Below are 27774 nucleotides of genomic sequence, written 5' to 3'. Positions count from 1 at the left end.
AGCAGTACAGCCAACAGCACAAAGACAGAGAGAGTTATCATTTAAAGAATCAACATTATTAGTCTCTTTCAGTTCTTCTGAATGATCCAGAATGGTGGACCTTAAAACCACAGGTATCGAAAAATAATAGCTTTGCACACAAGGGAAGTAACTACATCCTGCAGCTCAAATGTGGATGAGGCTACCCTCATATGTTTTTAATTTACTATAATCATTAACAGATTAACACTTCAATTTTCAGTCTATTGAGTAGCAAAAAAAGAGTGACTGCAATATTAAATGGCAGAAGCCCAGACGAAGTAATCTAACAGTGATTTTTAAAAACCATTTGTCAATGAGCTATGAAAATCAACTACTGTTTTACAAAAAAATTAAAGTTCTGAAACTAAAAAACATGTTTTTACTACAAAGTTACAAAATTTCCTGTACAGTTTGCTCTAGAGTAGCATCATACATGCTACTGAACTGTATCACTCCTGTTCAAAAGCATTCCCTTCTCTAATACCCCTTTCTTTCTCCTTTACTTTATCAGGGGAAAAAAAGGCAAGAGCAGAGAATGGCACATGATAAATATTTTAATTACTATACGCCCTTCCTTCTTTCATCCTAATTACCTTTTCTTCCAACGACATATCTTTTACTTTCACAGCAGTATTTCTCATAGTGATATCCATTTGGAAACATGAATGTTTTGCATTAGATTTAATATGAAAATCTCCTATAGTTAAAGATCTTAGGTCTGAGTAAAATATGGATAAGACAGAGAGAGGGAGGAAGAAAGGGAAGAGGGAAACTTTTAAAAATATAATTTCCTCAATATGTAGACTGGAAAAATGGCCCCATCAGCATTTCTTGTGCACAATAAATATTAATTGTTCAAAATTAATGTATGTGAGAAAAGGAGACAAATATGTTAACCAAACATAACTCCTATATACAACTGAACTAATGAACTAACCCAACAACCCTTGAATTAGAACACATGAAAATATATTTAAAAAAGAAAGAAAAGACATTAAAGATTTAACCAACCATCAAGCATCAAAATAATACACTAAAGTATTACAGCATAAAAGAAGCCTGAAGTCACCCTCTCTGCTACCTTCCTTTTGAGAATAGAAAAAATAAAAATGCAGTTAAATTAAGAGTAATTCTCATCAGAGCATTAGGAACCAAGAAGGCTCAACTGTCCTCAGGGTCAAACATAAGGACAAAAGTTTTCATGTGGACTTTCTAAACCTGAAATGGCAGGAATTAAAATAGCAGCAGCAGCAGCAGCAGCAGCAAGGGAAATAACACAGTTGAGAAGAGGAAGTAATAGACACTACTTTCATCATGTATTGGCCCAGTTCCAGTTCTAGATTAAATCAATTATATTCTAGTGAATTCTGTATATTCCTCTTTACTAAGAGGAAGGGAAAAAGAAAACATCATTTTATCAGGCTTTGCATGTTATTTTCCTAGAAATTTTTATAGTGAGACTGGAGTTACTTCATTATGGACTAAAATTTACTAATTCATTAAGTTTTTGTGTGCCTACTGAGTACTAAAAGTGATTTACAGTCATTCATATAGCCATGATCACTACCATCAATGGGGGAAATACCTAATATGAGGATAGACACGAGTGAACAGTACTTATGGTATATTATGAGTGGAGAAGTAGAGAATGTTATTAAAAAACCTAAGTAGGGCATCTAACCTGACTTCAGGGGAGGAAAGGTTTCCTGGAGCAAGCAATGGCTGAGCTAAGACCTGAAGAATAAACAGGAGTAGGCTGAGGGAGTGAGGAGGCAAGGGTGTTCTTCAAGGAGAGAAAATAGCATATGCAAAGACCTAAAGAGGCAGTATGGCGTGTTTGAGTTGCTGATAGAATTTTTGTGTGGCAAAAGCACAGAATGCCAGGTAAGGGCCTAGAAGGCTAAAGAAGTAAAATATGAGCTAGTCTATGGGGTTAAACTCTCAAAAAGAGCTTAACAAGCTCAGAAGAAAACTGAGGTAAAGAGTAAAGAGAAGCCAGGTGCGGTGGCTCATGCCTGTAATCCCAACACTCTGGGAAGCCAAAGCAGGAGGATCACTTGAGGCCAGGGGTTTGAGACCAGCCTGGGCAACAGAGTGAGGCCCTGTCTCTACAAAAAATACAAAAATTAAGCCAGGCATGGTGATATGTGCCTGTGGTCCTAGCTTCTTGACAGGCTGAGGCAGGAGGATTGCATGAACCCACGGGTTTAAGGCTGCAGTGGGCTATGATATTGTCACTGCACTTCAGCCTGGGCAACAGAGCAAGACTCCAACTCAAACAAACAAACAAACAAACAAACAAAAACCAAACAAAAAACCAGATAATAAAAGATTTCTTATTGCCCATTTCTAATAGCACTAAAAATTAATATACTGTCAGAGAGTTTGCAAAATTTCCTTGTTAGTTTCTTGCGAATACTCCAGCCCTGTTTTGGCTGTGCTGCAGGATATAGGGAGATGGGGTTATTTGTTCTCTCTTGTGTCAGAAACTATCCTTTTAGGGCTCATTCAAAGTTCTGTTTACTCAAAGACAGTAGCAATTCCTTGCACTTCCAGCTATGCTGTCAAAGATACGATGACATTACCTACTACCACTAGGATTTTAAATAAGCAAAATTAGATTGTTGCTGCTTTAACATTCCACTATGGTAAAACTGCAATGAAACTGGCACATGTATCTCAGGTGGCATTATCAACTGTAACTAGACAATAAAAGGGTGATTTAGTTATATGTACCAAATCACAAAAGGTAATGCAGCCTTCATTTTTGAAAACCATTCCTTAAAAATTTTCATATAATGGGCCGGGCGCGGTGGCTCAAGCCTGTAATCCCAGCACTTTGGGAGGCCGAGACGGGTGGATCACGAGGTCAGGAGATCGAGACCATCCTGGCTAACACTGTGAAACCCCGTCTCTACTAAAAATACAAAAACTAGCTGGGCGAGGTGGCGGGCACCTGTAGTCCCAGCTACTCGGGAGGCTGAGGCAGGAGAATGGCGTAAACCCGGGAGGCGGAGCTTGCAGTGAGCTGAGATCCGGCCACTGCACTCCAGTCCGGGTGACAGAGCGAGACTCTGCCTCAAAAAAAAAAAAAAAAAAAAAAAAATTTCATATAATGGAAAAACCTTTAAGATTTGAAATATTTAATTAAGGCAATATTTTATAAAACAAATGGTGAATCAAGTAGGTTAAAAAAAGGTAAGATACAGAAATCATATATATATAATGATTTTGACTACAAATATTTATTAAAAATGACTGTAAACAAATAATCATAAGAATAGTTTTGGCTGGGCGCGGTGGCTCAAGTCTGTAATGCCAGCACTTTGGGAGGCCGAGATGGGCGGATCATGAGGTCAGGAGATCGAGACCATCCTGGCTAACACGGTGAAACCCCGTCTCTACTAAAAAAAAATACAAAAAACTAGCCGGGCGAGGTGGCGGGCGCCTGTAGTCCCAGCTACTCGGGAGGCTGAGGCAGGAGAATGGCGTAAACCCAGGAGGCAGAGCTTGCAGTGAGCTGAGATCCGGCCACTGCGCTCCAGCCTGGACGACAGAGCGAGACTCCGTCTCAAAAAAAAAAAAAAAAAAAAAAAAAAAGAATAGTTTTGATGGTAATATTATTTTTTCTCCATTTTCCAGGTTTTATGTGATATAGATACATTATAGCATTGTTCTAGGTGCTTCATATAAATGAGCTCTTTTAATCCTCACCACAACTACATAAAGTAAGTATAATTACTGTATCTTTTGTACAGCTGAGGGAATGAGGCTCACATAACTCACCTAAAATCATATAAGTGATCAATGGTAGTGCTAAGAATTGAACCAGGCAGTCTCCAAAGTCCCATTCCCTTACCCCTAAGCTACACTCACCCCTCAAAAATATAGGCTTTGACACCAGATCCAAATTCAAATGAGAAATTTTCCCTTTTCATCAATCCAAAGCGTCACTAACGCATCCTACAGAACCCAAGAGCCTTGTGTTTCTTTAGGATGTAAATTAAGAGGAAGATATGTGGTGTGACATTCATAGTGGTATTTAACAAATGGCCCCAAACTACGTTTCAATTGCTTTTCATATTGTAGGTCAGCATATACCATGTTTATATTTTACTATTTCCCTCCACCTTGCTATCATAGTTTCTTCCCCCATTTTCTTGTTTCCCAAAACATATGCTATGTCTTCAGGGCATACTGAAGTAACTATTTACTCTAAATCCAATCATGAATCAACCTCAATTATGCACACAAATCATTTAGGGTGTATCTTGTTAAAATGCAGTTGCCCCAGCCCAACCTGAGACAGCAGACAGCAGAGTATACTTTAAGAAACCCCTCTTATTTTGTAACAAAATATTAATCTTGAATATAAAAACATGGCATTCGCTATTTTCTTTCAGGAATGCCAGTACGTTCTCTGCAAATTTTTGTACCTTATTTCACACGGCTAAAGCCAGTTTTGTGCATGATATAAAGAATCAATCTCATGTTAGTCACATCTTGTATACACAACTCATAAAATCAGTTCAGAGAGTGTCCACACGGGCAAGTGTAATCTTATATATGCACTCTGATCCGATTTTTAAAATTATGCCATTTCCAATCAGAACTGTCATTATAGTCAAACCTGATTTCTTATCCAGTAATGATACCGACTGATATTTTGAATAATTTCTTCCTTCAGTGACATAGGATAGTGGAATATGCCACAGGTAGCTGTAAAGAGAAAACATTGGAAAATTACTATTCTTTCAGTTAGTTGCATATGATTTGTTGGTTTTCTTTTTTTAAAAAAAATTGGTAGGAAGGTTAACTTTGTTAAGCTATTCCTAGGAAGGGATAATCTTGTTAGGTTTCATAAGAACTTATGATCACTGAGGGTGCAAAAGAGACGGCATGAAAAGAAAGAGAGCATGTACCTTGTATCTGAAGGCTGAATTTCAGGCTTCATATTTAAAAAGAATCTCTCTTGTTGTATAAAAAGTTGCTTTCCTTTCTTTTGAACAGTCACTAAAGGAAATCCTTTCTGCAGGGTCCAGGTTTTCATCATTCTCTTTACATCTAGTGTTTCGTTTGTGACCTATAAAATGTATATATATAAAACTCTTTTTCCGTAAAAATAAAAATTGGTTTAAAAATAATTTTAATTTATCTGTACACTTCCCTCTTTTCCTACCATCTATAAAGACTACATTTAATGTTAACATAAAAAAGAAACATGAATGTTGAGTTTACACTTCTCATCTAGGTAAATGAGCAACTGCTAAAAGGAATATAACCTGGAACAGAGCTAAGTGATAGCTAAGGGAGTGAGGGAGGCACTAGGTTGAGAAGTTGCACATGTATCAACCAACTAAGAGTTCATTAAAATCCCTAAATTCATCAATATTAAAATCCCTAAGAAGGTATAAGTATTCTTTCAAATCACAATACTATCATCTAGAAGATATGAATAATGATATACAGTCTAGAATCAGAATCATTGCTACTCAGTGCTGTGAATCACCTGAGTCTGGGTTTCTCTTTATGCTCCTACCCTCCACCTCCATAATGACAATCTCTTAGGACCTAATACTGTGGGAGTGCCAGGGAGCAGCGGCAGCAGCAGCAGAATGACATATGAACAGGTCAGTTGCCTTAAGTCTTTCTAGAAAACACAGGTAAACTACTTTGGTAGTCACAGACCTTCTTTCTCAGAAAATATATGAAGTTATCTATAAAATCTAGAATCTAGTGTCAGAGCTTTGCAGACCCTCTAAGGCCCAAAACCCGTAAGACATCTAGTATCCATAACTAAGAAGCAATTTTTGAACAACAGCCTCTTTAAAGCAGGTGGTTAAACTTAGGATTCAAATGATTTTTCTAGATTACATATGAATTTGAATTGTAAGCAACAAAGTCATGATGTACCTAAATTGATAAAATCACTCTACTACGGCAGGCCTTACCTCAATCACCATATGCCTATTTATTATAGCACAAAAGGATGGAGCAAATCTTCCCATTTTAATTAATCTTATATTTATCATGGCTCTAACCTATTTATTTCTGAACCAGAGAATTAGAAGAAAATAAGCTTGCCTAAAATCAAGATGCTTTTGGGTGTCGAAGCAGTATTGAAGTGAAGAAGCCAATGCATAATTTGATGTGGATGCTGAAAAACCTGAGGATACTGTTAGGAACTAGTTTGGGAAAGAAAAACACCATGATGCAAAAGTTGCAGTCAATAAGAAAGGTAGAAATATGTTCTAAATGCCAACAGATAAGATGGTAAGTATAAAGTAAACAATGTGGCTTTCAAATGAAATGCATTACTATATCAGAGGAAAAAAACAATGATTTGGGAACGACTGTTAGGTAATAAGTTCTCAAAGAGAATTCAGAGAGTAGGGAAGATATATCTTCTGGGCAAAAGATTAACAGCTAGAAAATATCAGGATTCAGATGAGGCAAAGAAGCAGAAAGAATGTATGAGAAAGATCCAGAGCAAGGGTTCCTAACCTAGAGTCGATAAAACTTTGAAACTCTGTGTGATGTTCTGCACATATGTGGTTTTTCCGAGTAATATGGCCAGAACTTTCATCAAATTTCCAAATAAGTCTGTGATCTGATCTTTCCTTTTTTCTTTTTTTTTTTTGAGACAGTCTTGCTCTCTCACCCAGGCTGGAGTGCAGTCGTGCAGTCTTGGCTCACTGCAACCTCTGCTACCCAGATTCAAATGATTCTCCTGCCTCAGCCTCCCAAGTAGCTGAGAATACAGGTGCGTGCCACCACGTTGGCTAATTTTTGTGTTTTTAGTGAAGATGGGGTTTCACCATATTGGCCAGGCTGGTCTCGAAACTCCTGATCTCATGATCTGCCTGCTTTGGCCTCCCAAAGTGCTGGGATTACAGGCGTGAGCCACCACGCCCAGTCAAGTCTGTGATCTTTTAAAGCATTATGACCCATCAATCTAAAGCAGGGTAACAAACACAAATGCTTATAAGAGTTTTGCAGTCAGCATACATGCATGAAGCAGCCCAGGTTCATGTGCTGCTTTGAAGTGTAACTTCTACATAATTACATTGCTTGTTAGAGTATTTCCAGGAACGACAAAATTCCAACAGCAAAACCATCTAAAGGTAATATGCAGTCAGCTTGTGATGTATCATCTACTCTGGAGGAACAGTCACAAAGGCAAGAGATTCATAGAGCAGAGTACAGAATCATTCAAAGGAGGCAGAAAAACTAAAAAAGGGTAAGGATAGGAAAAGAGATTTTTGAAAAAAAAAAGTCAAATAATAAAAATATAGTAATTATTCATTAATATGGAGAAGACAACTTTCCTACAAAATAGGAATAGAAATTAAGGTACAGAAAAAAACAAAAAACAAAAAACTGGCTACCCAAGCCCACACACATTTTTTCCAACAACTAAGAACAGCATTCCCATTTCTTTACATAAAATTCAGTGCTCCATTCATAAATATTTATATAGCAAGCTCCATCCCCCTCTTTCTTAAATAACTATGCTTTGTACCACAGATTAACTTACACACATGCTAAAGAGTATAAATAGACGAACTCCTCTCTTTTTACTGAGCTAAATAAATTACCCAGGTCACTTACCTCATTAAAACTATCCCACAGATCATCACTCTGAATGGATGCATAGCTGTGATTATGCAGGTAAAGGACAACAGCATGTTGAAACACATCTTCACTAAGGTAAGTTTTCAGCATCAACAAGAGAGAAGCTCCCTATTCAAAAAAAAAGTGAGGAAAAAGAAAATAATAGAATACTATAGATCATCAAATTGGGAATCTAAAATTCAAACTATAGTCATTCTAAAAATTTACTTCCATATGTAGAACTTAGTTATAATACACTGCTACTTAGTCTGATATAACTAGATGTGGACTGTGTTCAACTATCTTCACATTATTTTAAAGGATTTGAAAAAGAATGAGTAGATTCCCATGTGCACTATTCTAACCAGGAGCCAGTCTGTGTGGTCTATCGGTATACTCACCGTTTCATTGTTAGTGTTGAAATGCTAAGTATTTATAAATACATTTTAATAGAAAAACATGGCAAATTTTCTGTGGCATCCACACCTCCATCCCCAGTGCTTAAATTACCCGTTGAATTCATGAGCACACACTGCTAGAGACACAATAAATTGGCAAGGCTCTCAAAAGACTCCCTGCTAGGTATGTCATTAATTTCCTATTTTAGTATATTGTGTTGTGAAGTAACCAGAATCTCTTTTCTTCCTGCAGAGTCACTTCAAATGCTTGGAACTAACAAATGTATAGGGCAGCAAGCATACTATTAAGGTCACACTACATCCATTGATGTACATGTCATCCTTCCCAATCCTGAAATAAGCACCACCTCCTCTGTGAAGCCCTTCCTGGTTTGAAATAGAAATCACATTTCTCCTTCTTCAATACAGTTTATTTGACATCCTGTACCTGTTACACATTTATTTCCTCATCTATGCTGTAAGCTAACTGAGAGGAAAAAGTGAAAACTCAACTCCAATGACTAAAACAATGCCCACTACGTGGTAGGCACTCTAGTAGTTTTTGAATGAATTTCACTTTTGATTAAAATGTAGTAATGTCAAGATTATTGTACAAATAACTAAATTATTACCTACTACTCATTTCTATATCACGCTTCATAGCTCTTACTTGTTCTATAAATGTAAGTACTCGTTGTTGTCCCCAACCGTCCTTTCTCTTCTGCATCACCAACTTTCCCCTCCATACTGTAACATGCCCATTAACAAAACAAAAACGGGCCGGGCACGGTGGCTCAAGCCTGTAATCCCAGCACTTTGGGAGGCCGAGACGGGCGGATCACGAGGTCAGGAGATCGAGACCATCCTGGCTAAGACAGTGAAACCCCGTATCTACTAAAAATACAAAAAACTAGCCGGGCGAGATGGTGGGCGCCTGTAATCCCAGCTACTCTGGAGGCTGAGGCAGGAGAATGGCGTAAACCTGGGAGGTGGAGCTTGCAGTGAGCTGAGATCCGGCCACTGTACTCCAGCCTGGGTGACAGAGCGAGACTCCGTCTCAAAAAAAACAAAACAAAACAAAACAAAACAAAAACGAAGTAACATTCCTAATTTTAAACAAATGAAAGGCTCTCTACCTTTCCCTAACTTCACCTTCCTCCAGTTATGGTGCTATTTTTTTGTAGTAAAACTCCTCAAAACAGTTGTCCTCAATTTGCCATCTCCATTTGCTCTCTTTCCATGCTCTCTTGAGCCATCTTCTAATCATCACTCTACTGGAAGTATTTTTTTTTTTTTTTTTTTTTTTTTTGAGATGAAGTCTCACTCTTGTCACCCAGGCTGGAGTGCAATGGTGTGATCTCCGCTCACTTCAACCTCTGCCTCCTCAGTTCAAGCGATTCTCCTGCTTCAGCCTCCTGAGTAGCCGGGATTACAGGCACCATCACCAAGCCCACCTAATTTTTGTATTTTTAGTAGAGATGGGGTTTCACCATGTTGGCCAGGCTGTTCTTGAACTCCTGACCTCAGGTGATCCACTTAACTCGACCTCCCAAAGTGCTGGGATTACAGGCGTGAGCTACCACGCCCAGCCGGAAGTATTTTTATCAAGGTCACTGGTAAACTTCCTGGTGCCATACAAATGTGAATTCTCAGGTTCATCTTACCCACCTATTGATAGCATTTGATATAACTGATCACCCGCTCCTCCTTGAGAGCTGCAGGAGACTACTCTTAATTCTCTCCCTATTCACTGGCCATCCTTCTTAGTCTCTTCTACTGAATCCTCCTCATCTTCCAATGACGGAAGTGTGTCCTGGCATCTGATCTTTGGACCCCTTTTCTCTATCTAAATTTCCTTCCTAGTTGATCTCCCAACTCCAGGTTTCCATATGATCCCCTAATGTATATCTCTAACCAGACTTCCTCCCCCTTGAATTTCAGACCCATATCCAACTGCCTGCATGGTATCTCCATTTGGATGTCTAATCCACATCGCATACTCACTCAGAAATTGAAGTTTCTTCCCCCTTCTTTCCCTAAACCTACTTCTAAAGCAGTCTTCTCCATTTCAGCAAATGACAACTCCATTTTTCCAGTTATTCAGGTAAAAATCTTAAAGTTACCCTGACCCCTCCTCTTGTATTTCATATCTAATCCATGAAAAAATTCTACTGGATCAATCTTTCAAATACATTCTAAGTCCAGTTGTATCTCCATCACCTTCACAACTTCCACACCTGTCCAGGTCACCATTGTCTCGCCATCCATCTATTACAATAATTTCCTAACTAGTCCTCTTAACTCCATGTACTATTGAAGACTAGAGTGATCTTTTACAAAATAAGCCATATCATGGTACTTCCCTAATCAAATCACTTTTCATTTCACTTAGAATAAAATCAAGGTCTTTACCATGGCTTAGCAGACCCTATAATAATCTGGCCTCTTACAATCACTCTAACTTCATCTGCTACTTTCTCCTCTGCTTACTCTCTACTCCAGATAACATTGGATCCTTGCTGGTGCTTGAACATGCAAGCAATCTTTTATCTCAATCTCATATCTCTCTCAATATCATATCTCATGTGAGAGTCCCCAAGACCAGTTCCAGGTTTGATGATGCACTAGAAGGATTCACAGAACTCAGCATATAGTCATACTCGCAGCTATGATTTATTACTGTGAAAAGATATGAAGTAAAATCAGCTAAGAAAAAAGGTGCATGGGGCAAAGTCCAGAGGAAAACAGGCACAAACTTCTAAGTCCTCTCCCAGTGAAGTCACACAGGATGTACTTCATTCCTCCAGAAAGTTGTGACAACATGTGTGAAATACCATCTAACAGGGATGATCATTAGAGATTCAGCACCCAGGTTGTTTACTGTGGGCTAGTCACGGAGGTACCTTCTGCCTAGCACATACCAAAACTCTAGATATCCAGAAGGAAAGCAGATTTTCAACATAAACTACATTGTTTAGACACAGTGAGCCACTCTTATCATGCAATAGTGGGAACTTTCCCAAAACCCAAGTTCCCACATGCCACCCACGGGTCAACCTTGCAAGCAGATCTTTCAAAGGATACCAGTCTCAGGCCTCCTACATTAACTCTTTTCTGCACACAAGCACTATACATTGGTTATTTCCTCTGCCTGGAATATTCTTCCCCAAGAAAACCACATTTCTCATGCCTTAGATGGTGTTCAAATGTCACCATACAGGAGGTCTTCTCAGCCATATTATATTATAAACACCATTTACTTTGTCATTCTCATTTCCCTTATCATGCTTTATTTTCGTATTAGCACTTATTACTTAACACGATACCTACTTATTCATTCATTTGTATACTGTCAGTCTCTATCTTTGACCCCTGAAATGGAAACTTCACAAAAGAGACAAAGTCCACCTTCTTCCCTGATATAACTCCAGCACCTAGAACAATGGCTGGTACATGGTTAGTACTTGTAAGATTCGCTAAATGAATGAAATCTTGCAAGGCAACCTGCATCAGAATTAGGCTTGATGATTATAAAGGCCAAACAGAATATGTCTGCTAAACATATTTCCCTACTGGTGCTTACCTTCTTGTACACAATACTGGTAAGTTATCCAGTATCCCACTTCTCTTAATTACACAGAATATTTGCCAAATCCCCAATTCTGAAACAAGTAGTTACCATATTGACAGGGGTTGACTATGATATGGAAACTACATGTTCAGAAGACATTGAATTCTGGGTTTAGAGGGTTGGGGTCAGAGGCAGACAGAGCTCTGTTATGACTCTGTTATTATATACTGAACTTATAGCATTTTAAGCAGGTTTTCAAATCCTAAAATAACTGCTCTAAGTTTGGTATAATAATAGAACCTCAAGTTTTAAATTTTCTTTATTGACAGGTCCACTATGGGCTTCAAAAATCACACCAGTAGCTCTAATTGGAATAGATGTTATATAGGTAACTGAACTCCTGATTTTCTTGTTTGTTAATAGTAGCTGTATAATAATTCTTGTCAGTCAGGTTTGTATCTCACACATTTTGTGTATTTTCTTCTCTATCTTGTCTAACAGCCATAACATTCATTCCTCCCCACAATATAAATGTGAATGACACTGTTATCCCTATTCTTTCATTCTGTGACCTATGGTGATCCAAATGGGGTTTAACATTCTGCTTTTTCTTTACCTCGAAACCCAGGGTGTGTGTTTCAGATTCTGAAATCTATCTTCTTTTTTTTTTTTTTTTTTTTTTTTTAGACGGAGTCTCGCTCTGTCACCCAGGCTGGAGTGCAGTGGCCGGATCTCAGCTCACTGCAAGCTCCGCCTCCCGGGTTTACGCCATTCTCCTGCCTCAGCCTCCCGAGTAGCTGGGACTACAGGCGCCCGCCACCACGCCTGGCTAGTTTTCTGTATTTTTTAGTAGAGATGGGGTTTTACCAGGTTAGCCAGGATGGTCTCGATCTCCTGACCTCGTGATCCGCCCGTCTCGGCCTCCCAAAGTGCTGGGATTACAGGCTTGAGCCACCACACCCGGAATCTATCTTCAATTCTTAAAAATCTCTTTTTGCTTACTTGTTTTGGCAATCCTGACTTGAGAGCATACCTCAATTCTGAGTAACACAGCCAAGAGCTTGCTTAGGACCTTCCTCGAACATATTCTACCTATAGCTCTGGAGAGTAAACTGACTTTAAAAGATGCAGTGCTATAAGATCTGGTTAATTGTCTGGAATACTAGTCATACAACTTAAATGAGAGTTAGAGAAAGAAAAAAAACTCCCAAAAAAGTTAAGGCCAAGATTTATATAGAAGCAAACATTTTATAGTTTACCATTAATACCTGAAAAAAATTTAATCTTTAAAATAATCTAAGTCACGCAGCTTGCTCACATATGAAATTTTAAACCCACTCCAGCTATCTTTTTGTTCACAGCAATACCTTAAAATAGGAAAGAGAATCAAACATTTCTTCAATTTGTTCTGAAGACTGAACAGATGATGATATTGGATGAGATGAATTTAAGGAGTCTTTCTTCATGGTTTTAAATCGAGCATCTAAGAAATCTTCATACTGTCAAAAAATGAAAAGATTAGAATATCACAAGTAGTATCAAATGCAAAAGTATAGCAATTATTTATATGAATTAGACTAATTAGTATGTAAGATCATTAGGAAAAAAATGACCAGTGTCACTAAACTTCAGGATATAAGCTCTCAAAAATGTAGGAAGATTATAACCTTCATGAATATTCCTTAAATTTAAAGATACAATTATAACCTGGCCACATTAAAATTAGCATTTCCTAAACAACAGCATATGGGAAAATTAAGAATCTATTACCAAAGTAAACAAATGCCAACTCTGGGTATCCAAGATGAATATTCTAAAAATGTTAGCATATTTTTTTTTTAATGAAACCTGAAATTTAAAAAGAGAAAGAACAAAAACTGGTCCTTATGCTGATTTCTCATATATGGTCTAGAATTTCTACAAAGAAAATATACATTTCCCTTAACTGAGGTCCGTTTTAAATAAAATATAACTCTTAAACAGAAATAATTCTTTAAGAGCTCAGCAGACGAGTTCCCCTAGAACATGTATTAGACGTTTTTACACATTCTGGGCACCACCAAGTGGTCAAACTGTGTATCTCATTGCTTACGTAGTATACGTGGATTTAGAATATCTTTCTTAGTATTCTAGCTACCACTTGATATTATTATCAATTAATTTCCCCTACCACTTGAAATTTTTCAAAAAGCCCTATCTAAAATTTCAAATCAAAAGCTCTAAAAGCATTTCTGTTTTAAAAGCCATCTTGGATCATAACATCAGGAAGTTTAATAGAAAGTCAAAAAATTTGGGGGTTGGAAGGTTATCTTTACACTTTCCCACCTATTGTTTGAATTGTCTTGACAATATCTGTCATATCATGGCCTAGTGTGTCTGAATATCCCTAAGTACTGAAAATGTTTCCCAAGAGTCTAATACCATAGTGAAACCACTATTATACTTCTCTGTACTGAAATGGTATTCCTAATCTTTGGAAAAAGGCATAAAATGTGGTTTGTACCTTAAAAAGGGCAAATTTTATTTGTACCAAGCTATATATAACTATTACAAGAATGTACACAGTGATAACAGAGAAACAGTATTGCTACAAAATATTTTAATTTTTTATCTAATTTTTACACAGGATAAAAAAGTTTAATTTTGCAAAAAGGACTTTGCAACTTTAAATTCCTGCGAACAGAAGAACTACAGCTGTTTAAAAGAAAATGCTGCAAAACAATTTAAAATGTTTATCTTAATGACAAAAATGTAAAGTAATCTTATATAATTTCAGTTTTCAATGAAACACATCAATAAATAACAGCATCACTTTCACTGTCAAATCTCAAAAGGTATAGATATCAATAATCAAGGTCAAGTTTTGCATACCTTCCTAGAAACAATTTTCATTACTCCAGATGCACTGAAAATCTGATTTGACTATTTTTCCTCCTAGCATTCATAGTAGGCCAAAGGAACCCTGTACTTACACTAGAAAGCTCTTTGAATATTTTTTCCAAAGAGAAATACTCCATGAAAGTGGCAAAACCTTCATTTAGCCATAGATCATTCCACCACTTCATTGTTACCAGATTGCCAAACCACTGGGGGAGAGAAAACAATTAACCCACAGGATATTTACAGTCTCAGGAATTTTTTAAATAATTGGCTGAAGTGTCATATTAATCACTTATAACTTGATTACAATATCTTAAAGATATACTGGTATTGTAGTTAAAACAAACTATATTCAAATTAATTTAAAATTTACAAAAGTTATATAAATTTACATTAAAACTAAAATAAAAATTTTAATCTTTTACCTTAACTGAATGGGAAACAAGTAAGCAAAGTTATTAGCATATTTATCAATTTAACAAACATGCAATATAGCATGAATATAGGGAAATAAAAACCTTTCTTGGCCACCTCATGAAATGAGATTTCCTGGATAATGACATTTTTCTACCTTCTAATATCAAGTTAGTAAGATTATTTTCCATTGTATCTACAACCATCCATGACAACTAAAAAGTCTCTATATGAGAGATTTTCCTGTAGTCAGAAAGCCTATATTTTGTTTCTCCTCAGTTGCCCAAACTGAAGACAGTATTTGCATGATTCAAAACGGAATTCAAACAACATTCCTTAAGAAAGTTGACATATACAGGCTGGGCATGGTGTCTCACACCTGTAATCCCAGTGCTTTGCGGGGGCAAGGAAGGAGGATTGCTTAAGGCCAGGAGTTCAAGCCAGCATGGGCAACATAGCGAGACTCTGTCTCTACAAAAAAATTAAGCCAGGCATGGTGATGCATGCCTGTGGTCCTAGCTACTTGGGAGGATGAGGTGGGAAGATCAGTTGAGCCCAAGAGTTCAAAATTGCAGTGAGCTATGATCATGCCACTGCATTCTAGCCTGGGTGACAGAGTGAGACCTTGTTTCTTAAAAAAAAAAAAGATGGCATATATATAAACACATGAAGTCAGACAGATCTTTAAATATTTTCTTCTATGAGGTAATAATGAGGAGGAAAAAAATTAATAAGAGATTCTCCTTAAAAAGTGTATCTAAAAAAAACCCTTGAAATGAAAAGTAGTTATAAGGTATGTAATTTGGTCAGTGTGGTCTTTGGCTTATCTCAAATCAGCAGCAAAAGGACGAGATTACTGCATAAAACAAAACACCTTTCAGAATTACAATAACATATTTTTCTAAGATATCATCTTAAAACCTGTTTCAGAGGAAGATGATTTCTAAGTCCTAAAGAGGAAATAACAGAGAAATACTCCCAAATGGTGATGAGTGGCTTTAGAAATAACAGACCTAGAGGAGATCCCCAAAAAGACATCTTATCTATATGATCTATTTTTTTTTTTTTTGTGATGGAGTCTCTCTCTGTTGCCAGGCAGGAGTACACTGGTGCAACCTCAGCTCACTGCAACATCCACCTCTTGGGTTCAAGTGATTCTTTTGCCTCTGCCTCCCAGGTAAGTGAGATTACAGGTATGTACCACCATGCCCAGCTAATTTTTGTATTTTTAGTAGAGATGGGGTTTCACCATGTTAGCCAGGATGGTCTTGATCTCCTGACCTTGTGATCCGCCTGCTGCTGCCTCCCAAAGTGCTGAGATTACAAGCGTGAGCCACTGCATCTGGCCCATGACCTATTTTTAAAGCAAATAAGAATGTGCTCATATGCCAGCTTGTCATGAAGTCTTCACAAGGGCTAGATTCATATAAGGTGTTTGATGTAGGAAATAAGCTCACCAGAATACATCCTATTCATATACTGAAACTGTGATGACATCACCCAAACCATACCCAATGCTAGTTAAGCACCTCTTCCAGGGCACAATAGAGACAAGGTGTTAGGGAAGAATGGGGGTGTTACGTACCCATATAATCTTCTTTCTCTTCATGGGACAAACAGTCCCTTTGCCATTTTCTCAGAAACCCCCTCTCCAAAATTAAAGACAACCCTGTTCTGGCAGGAGATGAAAAAAAAAAAAAAAAAAAATCCAGCCCTGACAGCTACAGTTTGAGTTGTCAGAAGGGTGCAACTTAGGGAAAGAGATTCTTCCCCAAAAAGTTATACTGGGCAATGGGCATTTGTCATAGGTGATGCAGCTGTGTATTACTGAGGGGGAGAAGAGATCTTGAAGAGATAGTGGCTCTTCATGGCCCAGTGCTGCCACTTATTAGCTGTATGACTTAGGGCAACCCATTTATTTGAACTGAGTCTCAGTTTTCACATCTGTAAAATGTGATTAATACCCACCTTAGAGAAGTTGTAAAGTAAGACAGATGTGAAAATGCTTTAACTTGTAAAGTCCTATACAAACATCTGATAGAATTTTCATTTGGAAACGAAGTTTGTGTTTAAAAAGCATCTTTGTATTATAAAAGAAGGCAAGACTTAAAAAAAATAGAATTATTAGCATCTAAATGCTAACAATAACTCCAGGACACGAAGTAGACCACAGGTGTGACATATAACAGCCTTGGTTGCTAATACCTGGTGAGCCAGTTCATGAGCAATGATTTTAGTCACCAGTTTTCTATCTGCCATTGAAGAAGTGTTACTGTCATACAGAAGCGTCTCCTCTCGGAAGGTGAGCAAACCCCAATTTTCCATTGCTCCTGCTTCAAAGTCAGGAATAGCCACCAAATCTGGACATAACAGGAAATAAGTGATCAACTTTCCCTCATCTTAGGCATTTTCTACTCAAAGTATTTTATTCAATGGTTTATCACTGTGAACGCAATGAATTCTTTTTATACTTCTAATAAATGGAATCTTCCTTATTCTAACTCTGTATGCTCCCTACCCACATGTCAGCTGAGGAAGACCTGTTCAAACCCTTTTAGAGTCACTGTTCCACTCTCCCTTAGTGAAGAAAGAGATGCCTAATTCCTTTACAATCAATCAGCTTCTCAGAGCAAGAAGGACAAAGTTCACGGCCAATACTCTGCTCTCGAGGACTAGATCCATGTTGAACAGTACTGAAATGTTCTTGCTTTCCTGAGCTCCCATTACTCAGTTGTTATTATTTAAATTGGGTATTTCTTGGAAGTTAGAATTAGTCAAATTGCAGACTAAGCCCTAAGCAAATTCCCATTTATATAGCACCTTCTTAGCAGCCCTATAAACTTAAGTGTTTTAAGCTCCAACTTCAGATATATTCATGAAATCTAAATAATATTAACAAATACAAACAATTTTTAAAGCATTAATAATGGTTTTTGGTTTTCTCTGCAAACAACTTGGGCACAACCTCTTTCTAAAAAACATTCACAAAATAAATCTAGGTTCTAATTATAACAAAAATCAGAGACACTATTTGATTCTTACCCAATTTCTTAAGTGGATACTGAATTTCAAAGTAGTTTTGATAAAACTCAAGAAGCTTCACAGTTGTTTCCAAGGCATAGTGAACTTGACTGATCTTTTCTGGTACAGCATATATAGAAACCTAAAGGGAAACATTATGTATGATATAAGGACAGGTATAATTAAAATGGCATGATACTCAAGTAGCACTGTCAAGACTAGCATATCTGAAAATTCTATAGAATTGTGTGAGATCTTTCTGGATAGAAACACTCGCTTATGGTTACTTTAGCCCCCACAGCAAGTCCCTTCTACACATACAACATTGTTGAAAAAATTTACTGATCCCCCCCCCCTTTTTTTAAGCTAGCAACATCCAAAGTAACTACTTTAGGTCATCTTATAGCAATTTATAAGTATTTGCCTATTTAATTTTATGATACTCTTCTCTTCCTCTCCCCTTACCTGTAGCTGCCCTTCCTTACTTACGAGGTAAAAAGATTGAGTTATCTGAAAGACAAAACTAAATTTTCATCCTTTCAGGACCTATCACCGTGCCTGGCATCTAGCAGGTACTCAACACTGAGGAGTCACATCTTATGACGGAGTTAGTTCTAAAGTTAACATGTAAGGCATAAATTGCACATTTGAAATTATCCTGGAAAAACCAATTAGAGACCAACATATTCTCTTCCAGTAAGTATGGCACAGCCAGTTTATCTTCCAGTGCTTGGGACAGCTTCACTTTTTTTTTCAGTTGTTGGCTTGTTTTTAAGGATCATGTTATAAAAATATATATATTACGCAGAGAAACACTTGTGTTACCAGTTGTACACAGAACTAAAACCAACTAAGGGAACAACAGTTTCATGTCTCCCACTGCCCATTCATTCCAGGGTACATACTAAGAAAGAAAGCAGATGGAATCATCTTTATTATTTAAATTGCAATTCTTGCTCACTCTCCTTTTTTTTTTTTTTTTTGGCTAAATGAATAAATTAAACATATATGATGTGACAAACTATGAACATCTTATTCAGTAAGTATCAAAAGGCAAGTGCTAAACAGCCATGTTCAAAGCAATGGGTTTTACAAAACAATACTTTCCAATTGATTTTAAAAAGCCCTCTATACTCACCTGGAAAAGTGGGATGTAGATTAGACACAGCAGAAAAATAAAAACCTCAAAATGAAGATCTCAACAGGTGGAAAATGTAAACTTTTTGAACAATTCATAATTTGGGAAAAGCACATTGGTGAACTCTAACTCCAATTCTGGTTTCTCATTAAATGATTTAAAAACTGTCAACAATTTCTTGAAGCAAACAAAAACAAAGTGGGAAAAGGACACCCTATTCAACAATCAGCAGAGTGAACAGACAACCCACAAAGTGGGAGAAAATCTTCACAATCTATACATCTGACAAAGGCTAATATCTAGAATCTAAAAGGAACTCAAAACAGCAAGAAAAAAAAATAATTCCATCAAAAAGTAGGCTAAGGACATGAATAGACAATTCTCCAAAGAAGATATATAAATAGACAACAAACATATGGAAAAATGCTCAACATCACTAATGATCAGGGAAATGCAAATCAAAACCACAATGCAATACCACCTTACTCCTGGCAAGAATGGCCATAAGCAAAAAAATCAAAAAATAATAGATGTTAGCGTAGATGTGCTGAAAAAGGAACACCTTTACACTGCTGGTGGGAATGTAAACTAGTACAACCACTATGGAAAACAGTGTGGAGATTCCTTCAAGAACTAAAAGTAGAGGAATCATTTGATTCATCAATCTCACTACTGGGATTGATCAATGAATGGATAAAGAAATTGTGATATATATACATACCATAAAATACTACTTAGCCACAGAAAGGAATGAAATAATGGCAATCGCAGCAATCTGGTTGGAATTGGAGACTATTATTCTAAGTAAAGTAACTCAGGAATGGAAAACCAGACATTATATGTATGTTCTCACTCCTAAGTGGGAGCTAAGCTATGAGGATGCAAAGGCATAAGAATGATACAATGGACTTTGGGAACACGGAGGAAAGGGTGGGAGGTGGGTGAGGGATAAAAGATTACACACTGGGTACAGTGTACACCACTTGGGTGATGGGTGCACCAAAATCTCAGAAATCACCACTAAAGAACTTATTCATGTAACCAAACACTACCTCTTTCCCAAAAACCTATTAAAATAAAGCAAAAAACCATCAACAATTTCTAAAAGGTCAAATAGGTTTCAACCATATTGTCTTTATGTGAGGCTTCAGTCTATAGAACATATGCATTCATCACAGAAATACAGAGGTGGCATAAAAGTTAAACAATATAGAATGTTTAAGTAAATGAACAAAAAATGAAATATATAGGCTCTGTATATACAGTGCTGGGGTTCAGATCTCTGTTATCTGTATGACCTTGAGCAGGCTAGTTAAACCTTACTTTCTTTATCCATCAAATGGTGATAAAAGTGGCTCCTACTCTCATAGAACTTCTGTGAGGATTAACTAAGCTAATACATGTATAGAACTTAGATTAGTGCATGACACAATGTCTAAGTGTTCAATAAATGGTAGTTATTACTGTTATTACAAATAGACTCCCATCAGAATTGAGGCAAAATATGTGTGAACAGAGTATCTGTGGTTACAGTTATTGGAAGAATTATATCTATAGAACTGGAGTTAACCAATTAAAAATATGTTGCTTTCTAAAGTAATGAGGGAAGAAATTTATTCTCCCATATTATGTGGCCAACCATACTTCATTAGCCCAGCCTTCTACCACCTGAAGCCCCTGATACAGGACTGTGACCACAACTTACTGAATTCAGTCACCGCCTACAAGCTGATCCTACTTACTGCATTTCCTGCATCTTTCCCCAACAGAAGTCAGTTTTAGTATACACACACACACACACACACACACGCACACACGTGCGCCTGACATACAATTTTTAAATCTCCAGCTATCATTATAAATAACTGTATCAAGATCACTGGAATTTAAGACAGGTCTTTATTAGCTGTACCTGTTCTTTGCAGACAAACATATCTTGTGTTACAGTTGCCTCAATCATCTAGAAGATGGTATCCCAATAGAAACATCACCCATACCTCCAGATTACTCTAAAACATTTTTCTATCACACACACCATTTGGCAACTCCCATCACTGTGCACCTTTCCTTAGAGGACAAGTCAGGAGAAAAAGTTCAGACGAAACTGAACTTTGACAAAAGGGTCCACTCATTCCCATCTCTGGAATATAATGATTAGGAAAAAATGTAGTTTCAAATACTTTCTCTTCCTTTCTACCTCTTTTTCTTTTCCATAAAAGAACATCTGTAATGAGTTCTTACTAGAGGTAAATAATCTGGTCATTATAATTATTACCAAGCTTCTCTAAGAGCAACAGATGCAGTAAGAAATAGAGAGAGCAACCTAGCTCAGCAAAGAAAGTCTTGAACAGCATTCTGGACTTGGTAAGAGAACTCTAAACATTGTAACATTGTTAAATAAAAGTCAGTCAGCACTCAGGCCTTAAAACTTACAACTTGCCAGATCTCTTTCTTGCTAGATCTCTTTCAAAGATCTTATAGGAGATTTCTAAAAACACAACTAGAAAGATCCCTGATCAGCTCTCCAAGAAGAAGGTTAACATTGAGCAATAACAGATTTAAGTTTAACTTATTTCTTAATTTAATAATAAAAAAAACTAATTAACAAAAGCAAAAATAGAACAAAACCTCATACCCTCAAAAAGGACAATAATACGGTCTGCAAGATTTATAAAGGCAGAAAATATTAGAAGCTTCAATACTAAATTTTCTGAAAAACAACAGTCTTCCTCAACAGATAACTGGACACACATAAAAGCAGAAATTCTACCCCTCTCCCCCACAAAAACAGTTAAGTCTATTCAGAATAACTGATTAGATGGCTTTAGGAGAATGATATAAATTGTGTACAATGTTCCAGGCTGGTGGAAGATAGTTGAGGTAGAAATGTTTTTAGAGGAAATTTGGAACAAAGTCATGTAGTCATGTTTCTGACTAAACATGAATAAATTAAAATTATAACTTCACATGGATGATACTGGTGAAGTTTCTATTTGAATGCTCAATGTCAGATGTGGTGGCCACACCTGACTAACCATGACTAGATTCTGATTCTACATATTATGCCTGTCTACAGTAAAAACAAAAGCAGGCAGTGGCAAACAAAAGTAGACATTGTATTTCACAACTGGCCTAGAATTGTCTAGGTAATTCTGGTATTTCTGAAGGCAGGGGGAAGTTTACGGAATGAAGAATGAACAGAAATAATGAAATACATGTTCCTCTTTTTTTAGGTCTTTGACAACAATGCAGTATTTAACACTGAAGAGGACACATGTAATAATCTATAGTCAACTCTGAAACTTTTAGTTGGTGAGTAATATTGACTTTAGTAAGTAAAGCTCTATTGACTTATTTCTGAATATTGCCTTATTTCTGAACCTACCCATCAAATATTACAAAATAGAAGCCATCCTAGAGATTTTGGCATAACAAAATCTATCAACATATCAAAAAGTCTAGTCCTTTGTTAGACTCCAAGTTTTAAATTTCTGGTCACCATACCCAACATAAACAACAGAAGTTACTTATATCATTTGGTGTAGGCAGCAGAATATTGTGGTGAACAAAACAATTTTGACTACAACTTACTGATTATGTAATCTTAGGTCAATTACTTAATTCCTTTGAGACACTGCTTCCTTATCAGCAATGTGGGTCTAATACGTATCTTCCCCTTAATTGGCTTATAAAATGAAATAATGTTTATAAATGAGTGCCTAGAACAGCTGCCAGCACAGAGTATAACTCCATGCATGTCACATTCCTCCCCATTTCCTGATAAAAAGGCAATAAATTAATAAAACTATTATTTATTTCTATAATGTTAATATTTTCAAAACATTTACTTCTGGGTATTAAAAATAATGTAGATTATATTTACTCACATGCAACGATTTTATATTTTCATATGGTAAAAACGAAGTATGCACTCTATCCATGCATATGTGCATACGTATATGTGCGTATATGTCTGTATATATGTGTGTATATATATACATACTGAGAAAGGATGAGAGCAGTCTACTTAAGGGCCCATAGCTAGTAAGCTGTCTAGGAGGGATGTTAACTCATTTAGACTCCAGAGTCTATGTTTAACCATGTTGTTTCCGAATACAGGCAAATAAAAAGCAAAAAACAAAAAATAGTCACCTGAAACTTCTCTCTTTCTCTTTCCAGACACATACACACAAGCATGCACATGCACACACATATATGAGAATGCAGTATGTATGTGGGCAGTGAATAATTCAGCTTGCCTAGATGAAAGAATTCACAATGAGGCAATTGGAAATATAGCTGAATTTGCCAGAAGTGTGGTTTAAACCTGTAACCCCAGAACTTTGGGAGGTGGAGGCAGGAGGACTGCTTGAGCCCAGGAGTTCAAGCTGGCCTGGGCAACATAGCAAGGTATCTCTACAAAAAATTAAAAAACAAAACAAAACACCTAGCCAGGTACGGTAGCAGGTTCCTGTCTGTAGTCCCAGCAACTTGGGAGAGAATCACTTGAGCCCAGAACTTTAATGCTATGGTGAGCTATGACTGCACCACGTACTCCAGCCTGGGTGGCAGAGTGAGACCCTGTCACTAAAAAAATTTAAAAAAAGATCCCAGCACTTTGGGAGGCAGAGGCAGGCGGATCACGAGCTCAGGAGTTCGAGACCAGGCAGGCCAAATAGTGAAACCTCGTCTCTATTAAAAATACAAAAAATCAGCCAGGCATGGTGGAGGGTGCCTGTAATCCCAGCTGCTCGGGAGGCTGAGGCAGGAGAATTGCTTGAACCTGGGAGGTGGAGGTTGCAGTGAACTGAAATTGTGTCATCTATACTCCAGCCCAGGCAACAGTGTGAGGCTCTGTCTCAAAAAGAAAAAAGAAAGATCAGTGTGCAGATGGGTGGAACAAATTTTTTAAAGGAAAAAATAAACTTTAAACAAGAAAAGAAATATGGCTGAATTATAAGGAATTTATAAGGAAGGCCTTGAGTATCAAATGATGAATTTGAATGTAATCCTACAGGTAGTGTGAAGCAAACACAACAGATGAGAGAAGGAGGGAAAAAGGAAGAGAGAGAGTGAAGAGGAAGGAAGAAAAGAAAGTGGGAAAATGCCAAGACTGCATACATTTTGGGCTACATAAAAAGTGCTGGGGGTTTTATACCAATGAGTATAAGAACTACAAAAATGAGATAATTAAAGTGCTATGAAAGATCAGAGAGGGAATGATTAATTCCAGCTGGGGTAAGAAAGAAATGCTTCATGGAGAAGGTAGTGTTCAGCTGAGTCTTGAAGCAGCAGCAAACCTGGCTCTTTTAGATTGGGCTTCTTAGGCTTTATTGAGGCTGCAAACTCTAGTTCTTATTTTTTTTTTTTTTGAGACGGAGTCTCGCTCTGTCGCCCAGGCTGGAGTGCAGTGGCCGGATCTCAGCTCACTGCAAGCTCTGCCTCCCGGGTTCACGCCATTCTCCTGCCTCAGCCTCCCAAGTAGCTGGGACTACAGGCGCCAGCCACCTCGCCCGGCTAGCTTTTCGTATTTTTTTTAGTAGAGACGGGGTTTCACCGTGTTAGCCAGGATGATCTCGAACTCCTGACCTCGTGATCCGCCCGTCTCGGCCTCCCAAAGTGCTGGGATTACAGGCTTGAGCCACCGCGCCCGGCCTAGGAGGCTGCGAACTCTAAAACAAAGGCTAAATGTGTGGTGCAACACCAGAAGTGGAATTAACTGAATTATTTCAGATTTAAACCAGTCATAATATCCTTTTGAAAGGATTCTGAAAAATCCTTGACATAAAGTCTTTCAATCCAAAGGTGAGTGAACCATTATTTAGCACTTAATATTATAGTCTACACTTACCATTAAACACTTAGTTTACTTTTTGAGTAGTGTCATTAAAGGCATATAGTATTATTGCTGATAAATCGCCAGAGAATCCTTACCTCTGCCCTTATCTCTGAGAGGTATGGGATAGACATGATATGATAGTCTTTTCTAATAGGAAACATACACCCTTTTGAAGTAGCAAAATGATAAGATCCAAGGATCCTGTGATTAATATAAAGCTCTTTAGTCTAGAAAGGAAACCCAAAACTAGCAGGATATTCCCTGGTAGAGCTCAAAAATATGAAAACAGAAACTAAGACATTCTATCATATTTCTATCATAAAGAATAATTGTTTTTAGTTTAATAAATATGATAGAATGCCTCTTCTCCTTCTATGTTGTATTTGAAAAAATTAACTTTATTAGGTGTCTACTGTGAAATTAAAGTATAAAATTCAATCAAATAATCATTTACAAATAGGTACTAATGACAAAGAAAAACAAAAGAGTCTAATTAGAACAAATCATCAATTTTGACAAAATACAGATAAACCATACCCTTAACTAAATAAACAAACTTATTCATTAGGATGAGGAATCTCATCAGGATTTGCTTTGAAAAAAGTGAGGATTCATCTAATTTTTACAACCTAGAGCTATGGAATATGTAGCCACTAGTCACACGAACACTGCTGAACACTTGAAATATAGTTAGTGAGACTGAGGAAGTGAATTTTAAATTGTATTTAATTTTAATTAATTTAAATCTAAATATTCCCCTAAGGCTAGTGGCCATCACTCAGTTCGAAAAGTTTTAGTATACATACAGTATCTTACTAAAATTCTCCTTAAAAGTAAAATTTTTTAAAACTTGAAAATTATTGACTTTCAGGTATTAGTAACAGTAAATAACAGCTAAGCAAAAAAGTAGCATTTCTGATATAAAATGTCAGAGTGCGATCTAAAAGCTTGTTTATTTCATACAGCAAACACCAGGAATCATTAAAGCAAGAGTTCCTCTGAACCTCTTGTGACACAGGCTTTCAGACAATTACCACATCGACATACCAGGGTTCCATTTATGTCCTGACTCAGGTTCTTCATCTCTCCCACAATGAAAGCAACCAGGTAAGTGCTCATCTTCACACTCTCAGAAAACTCATCCTGAACAAGTCCATCTTCTAGAATGACTGATGACTTCTACAAGCAGAGGGGAAAAGACAGTTCTGTTAACTATAGGAATAAATGGCAATAACAAACAAACAGAGAAACTGAAAATTCAAATAGGAAATAAGTGGTAAACATGCTAGCATATTATAACCTCTCAGTATGAATTTCTGCAAAGAGCATGGCTCTTAGTCTCAGTCTGTTGTACCATCCTTCATCCTGAGGACATATGGAGCACCGTGAAAATCCTGAACAATTTTTCAGTCCCAAAGATGACTAAATAAATGTTAAGTTAGAGGTAGTCACGGATGGTTCTGCTTCTCCCATTGAAACACCTCTGAAACCAAAATCCTTCCTTATGCCCTGGGATTGCTCCCCTCTACTGCTACAAATACATCCACAGAAGAAGGAGCTCTAGCTGTGACATCTCTTCAAATGATCTGAAATGGCTTCATGGAGTACCATGTTGAGGATCCCCAAGAAAGCTTAGTGGGAACAAAATCAGGAGGAAGTCATTAGAGAAGTCAGCAGCAGACACAAAATGAGGGAATGCAGGCAACCTTACAGAATTTTCCAACCACAAATTAAAGTAGGCATCTGCCTCTTTAGAGAAAAATGAAGTTGAAGAGTATGGCTGAGTGTGGAGAGTGAGCTGGTACAGTGCTGTCTTGTTATAGATTATGCTCTCTGCTGCCTACAGGATTGGCTCCATAGCCTGCTGGGTATGGCTGCTGCTCCTCTCCCTTAGCCACATGGGTCCAGGAGGCTCCTATCAAGCTGCACAGCCCCTCAGGTGTCCAAGACCAAAAAAAAAAAAAAAAAAAAGGACCCCCTAGGTTCCAGGTTTTGTTTGGCATAAAAACAATTACTGGTTTCACCCTCACTGCATCCCACACAGAGTTAACATCTAAGAATCTAAGAAAGAGGCTCCTGTTCTTGTTGTCAATCTCCAAATTATAACAAAATTGGTTTTTCATTTACCAAGAAAATACCAAAACCAGTTATTATTCAACACTCTCAAATAACACTGTTTAGAATAGCAAATTCATCCTGTCTCAGAAAATATTACTCTAATCTTGTGAGTTCATTATATTAATATTTGCACAACTTAATACACAATGCACACTCACATTTCCTACCCACACATTCCAAGTCCAGCAGGTCTTTCTCTTTCCTCAAGTCCTCCTCAAGGTGACTTCCCAACTGATGCCAATATATTTTAATTTTTATTTAAGTATTTTAAGGAAGAATATTAATGTATATGATTTTAATCATTCTCAACTGCAGTTTGGCAAAGAGGAATTTAAGTGTTCTTAAAGAAAGAGACCCATTCAAAGATTTTACATTCAAGGAACAGAACGGTACCTTAGGCATATTTGATAAAGCAGTGTATTGCTCATCCCTTATGATCCTGATGATAAAAGTGGCTTTAAATGCTGGTTCATCAAAACAAGGAAAAGCAGATCTTGCTGCCAGGGGTTCAAACTGAGTTGCTGCAAAGTACCTAAAACAAACACAAATTCAATCCAGTAGTTACTGAGCACCTACTGTACAAGGCACCCTGCCAAGTATACTAAGATAAATATGTTACAATCCTAGTCATTAAAGGATCTGCAATAAACTGGGAAAGGCAGACATTTATACAATGAATAGAAACTTACATCAGGCTGTAAATCATGTCCTAACAATGAAAATAAAGCAGTGGGAACAAAGGGAAGGAAACAAATTCTAA

At 37.2% G+C, this 27774-nt stretch overlaps 1 protein-coding gene across 1 annotated transcript in view; it reads right to left on the bottom strand.

Annotated features, from left to right (window-relative positions):
- The window catches only part of LNPEP (leucyl and cystinyl aminopeptidase), a 105141-nt gene that overhangs the window by 25831 nt on the left and 51536 nt on the right, over positions 1 to 27774 (bottom strand). The window contains exons 3-11 of the mRNA XM_023212204.2: positions 27408 to 27546; positions 25944 to 26075; positions 17941 to 18061; positions 17104 to 17258; positions 14577 to 14690; positions 12972 to 13103; positions 7633 to 7764; positions 4944 to 5104; positions 4652 to 4740 (exon numbers count right to left, since the gene is read on the bottom strand). Of these exons, the coding sequence (XP_023067972.1) occupies positions 4652 to 4740; positions 4944 to 5104; positions 7633 to 7764; positions 12972 to 13103; positions 14577 to 14690; positions 17104 to 17258; positions 17941 to 18061; positions 25944 to 26075; positions 27408 to 27546 (1175 nt within the window). The remainder of the gene's footprint in view (positions 1 to 4651; positions 4741 to 4943; positions 5105 to 7632; positions 7765 to 12971; positions 13104 to 14576; positions 14691 to 17103; positions 17259 to 17940; positions 18062 to 25943; positions 26076 to 27407; positions 27547 to 27774) is intronic.

Source organism: Piliocolobus tephrosceles, chromosome 4 (assembly GCF_002776525.5).
Source record: "Piliocolobus tephrosceles isolate RC106 chromosome 4, ASM277652v3, whole genome shotgun sequence".
Classification (NCBI taxonomy): domain Eukaryota; kingdom Metazoa; phylum Chordata; class Mammalia; order Primates; family Cercopithecidae; genus Piliocolobus; species Piliocolobus tephrosceles.
This window is presented reverse-complemented; position numbering and strand designations above follow the sequence as displayed.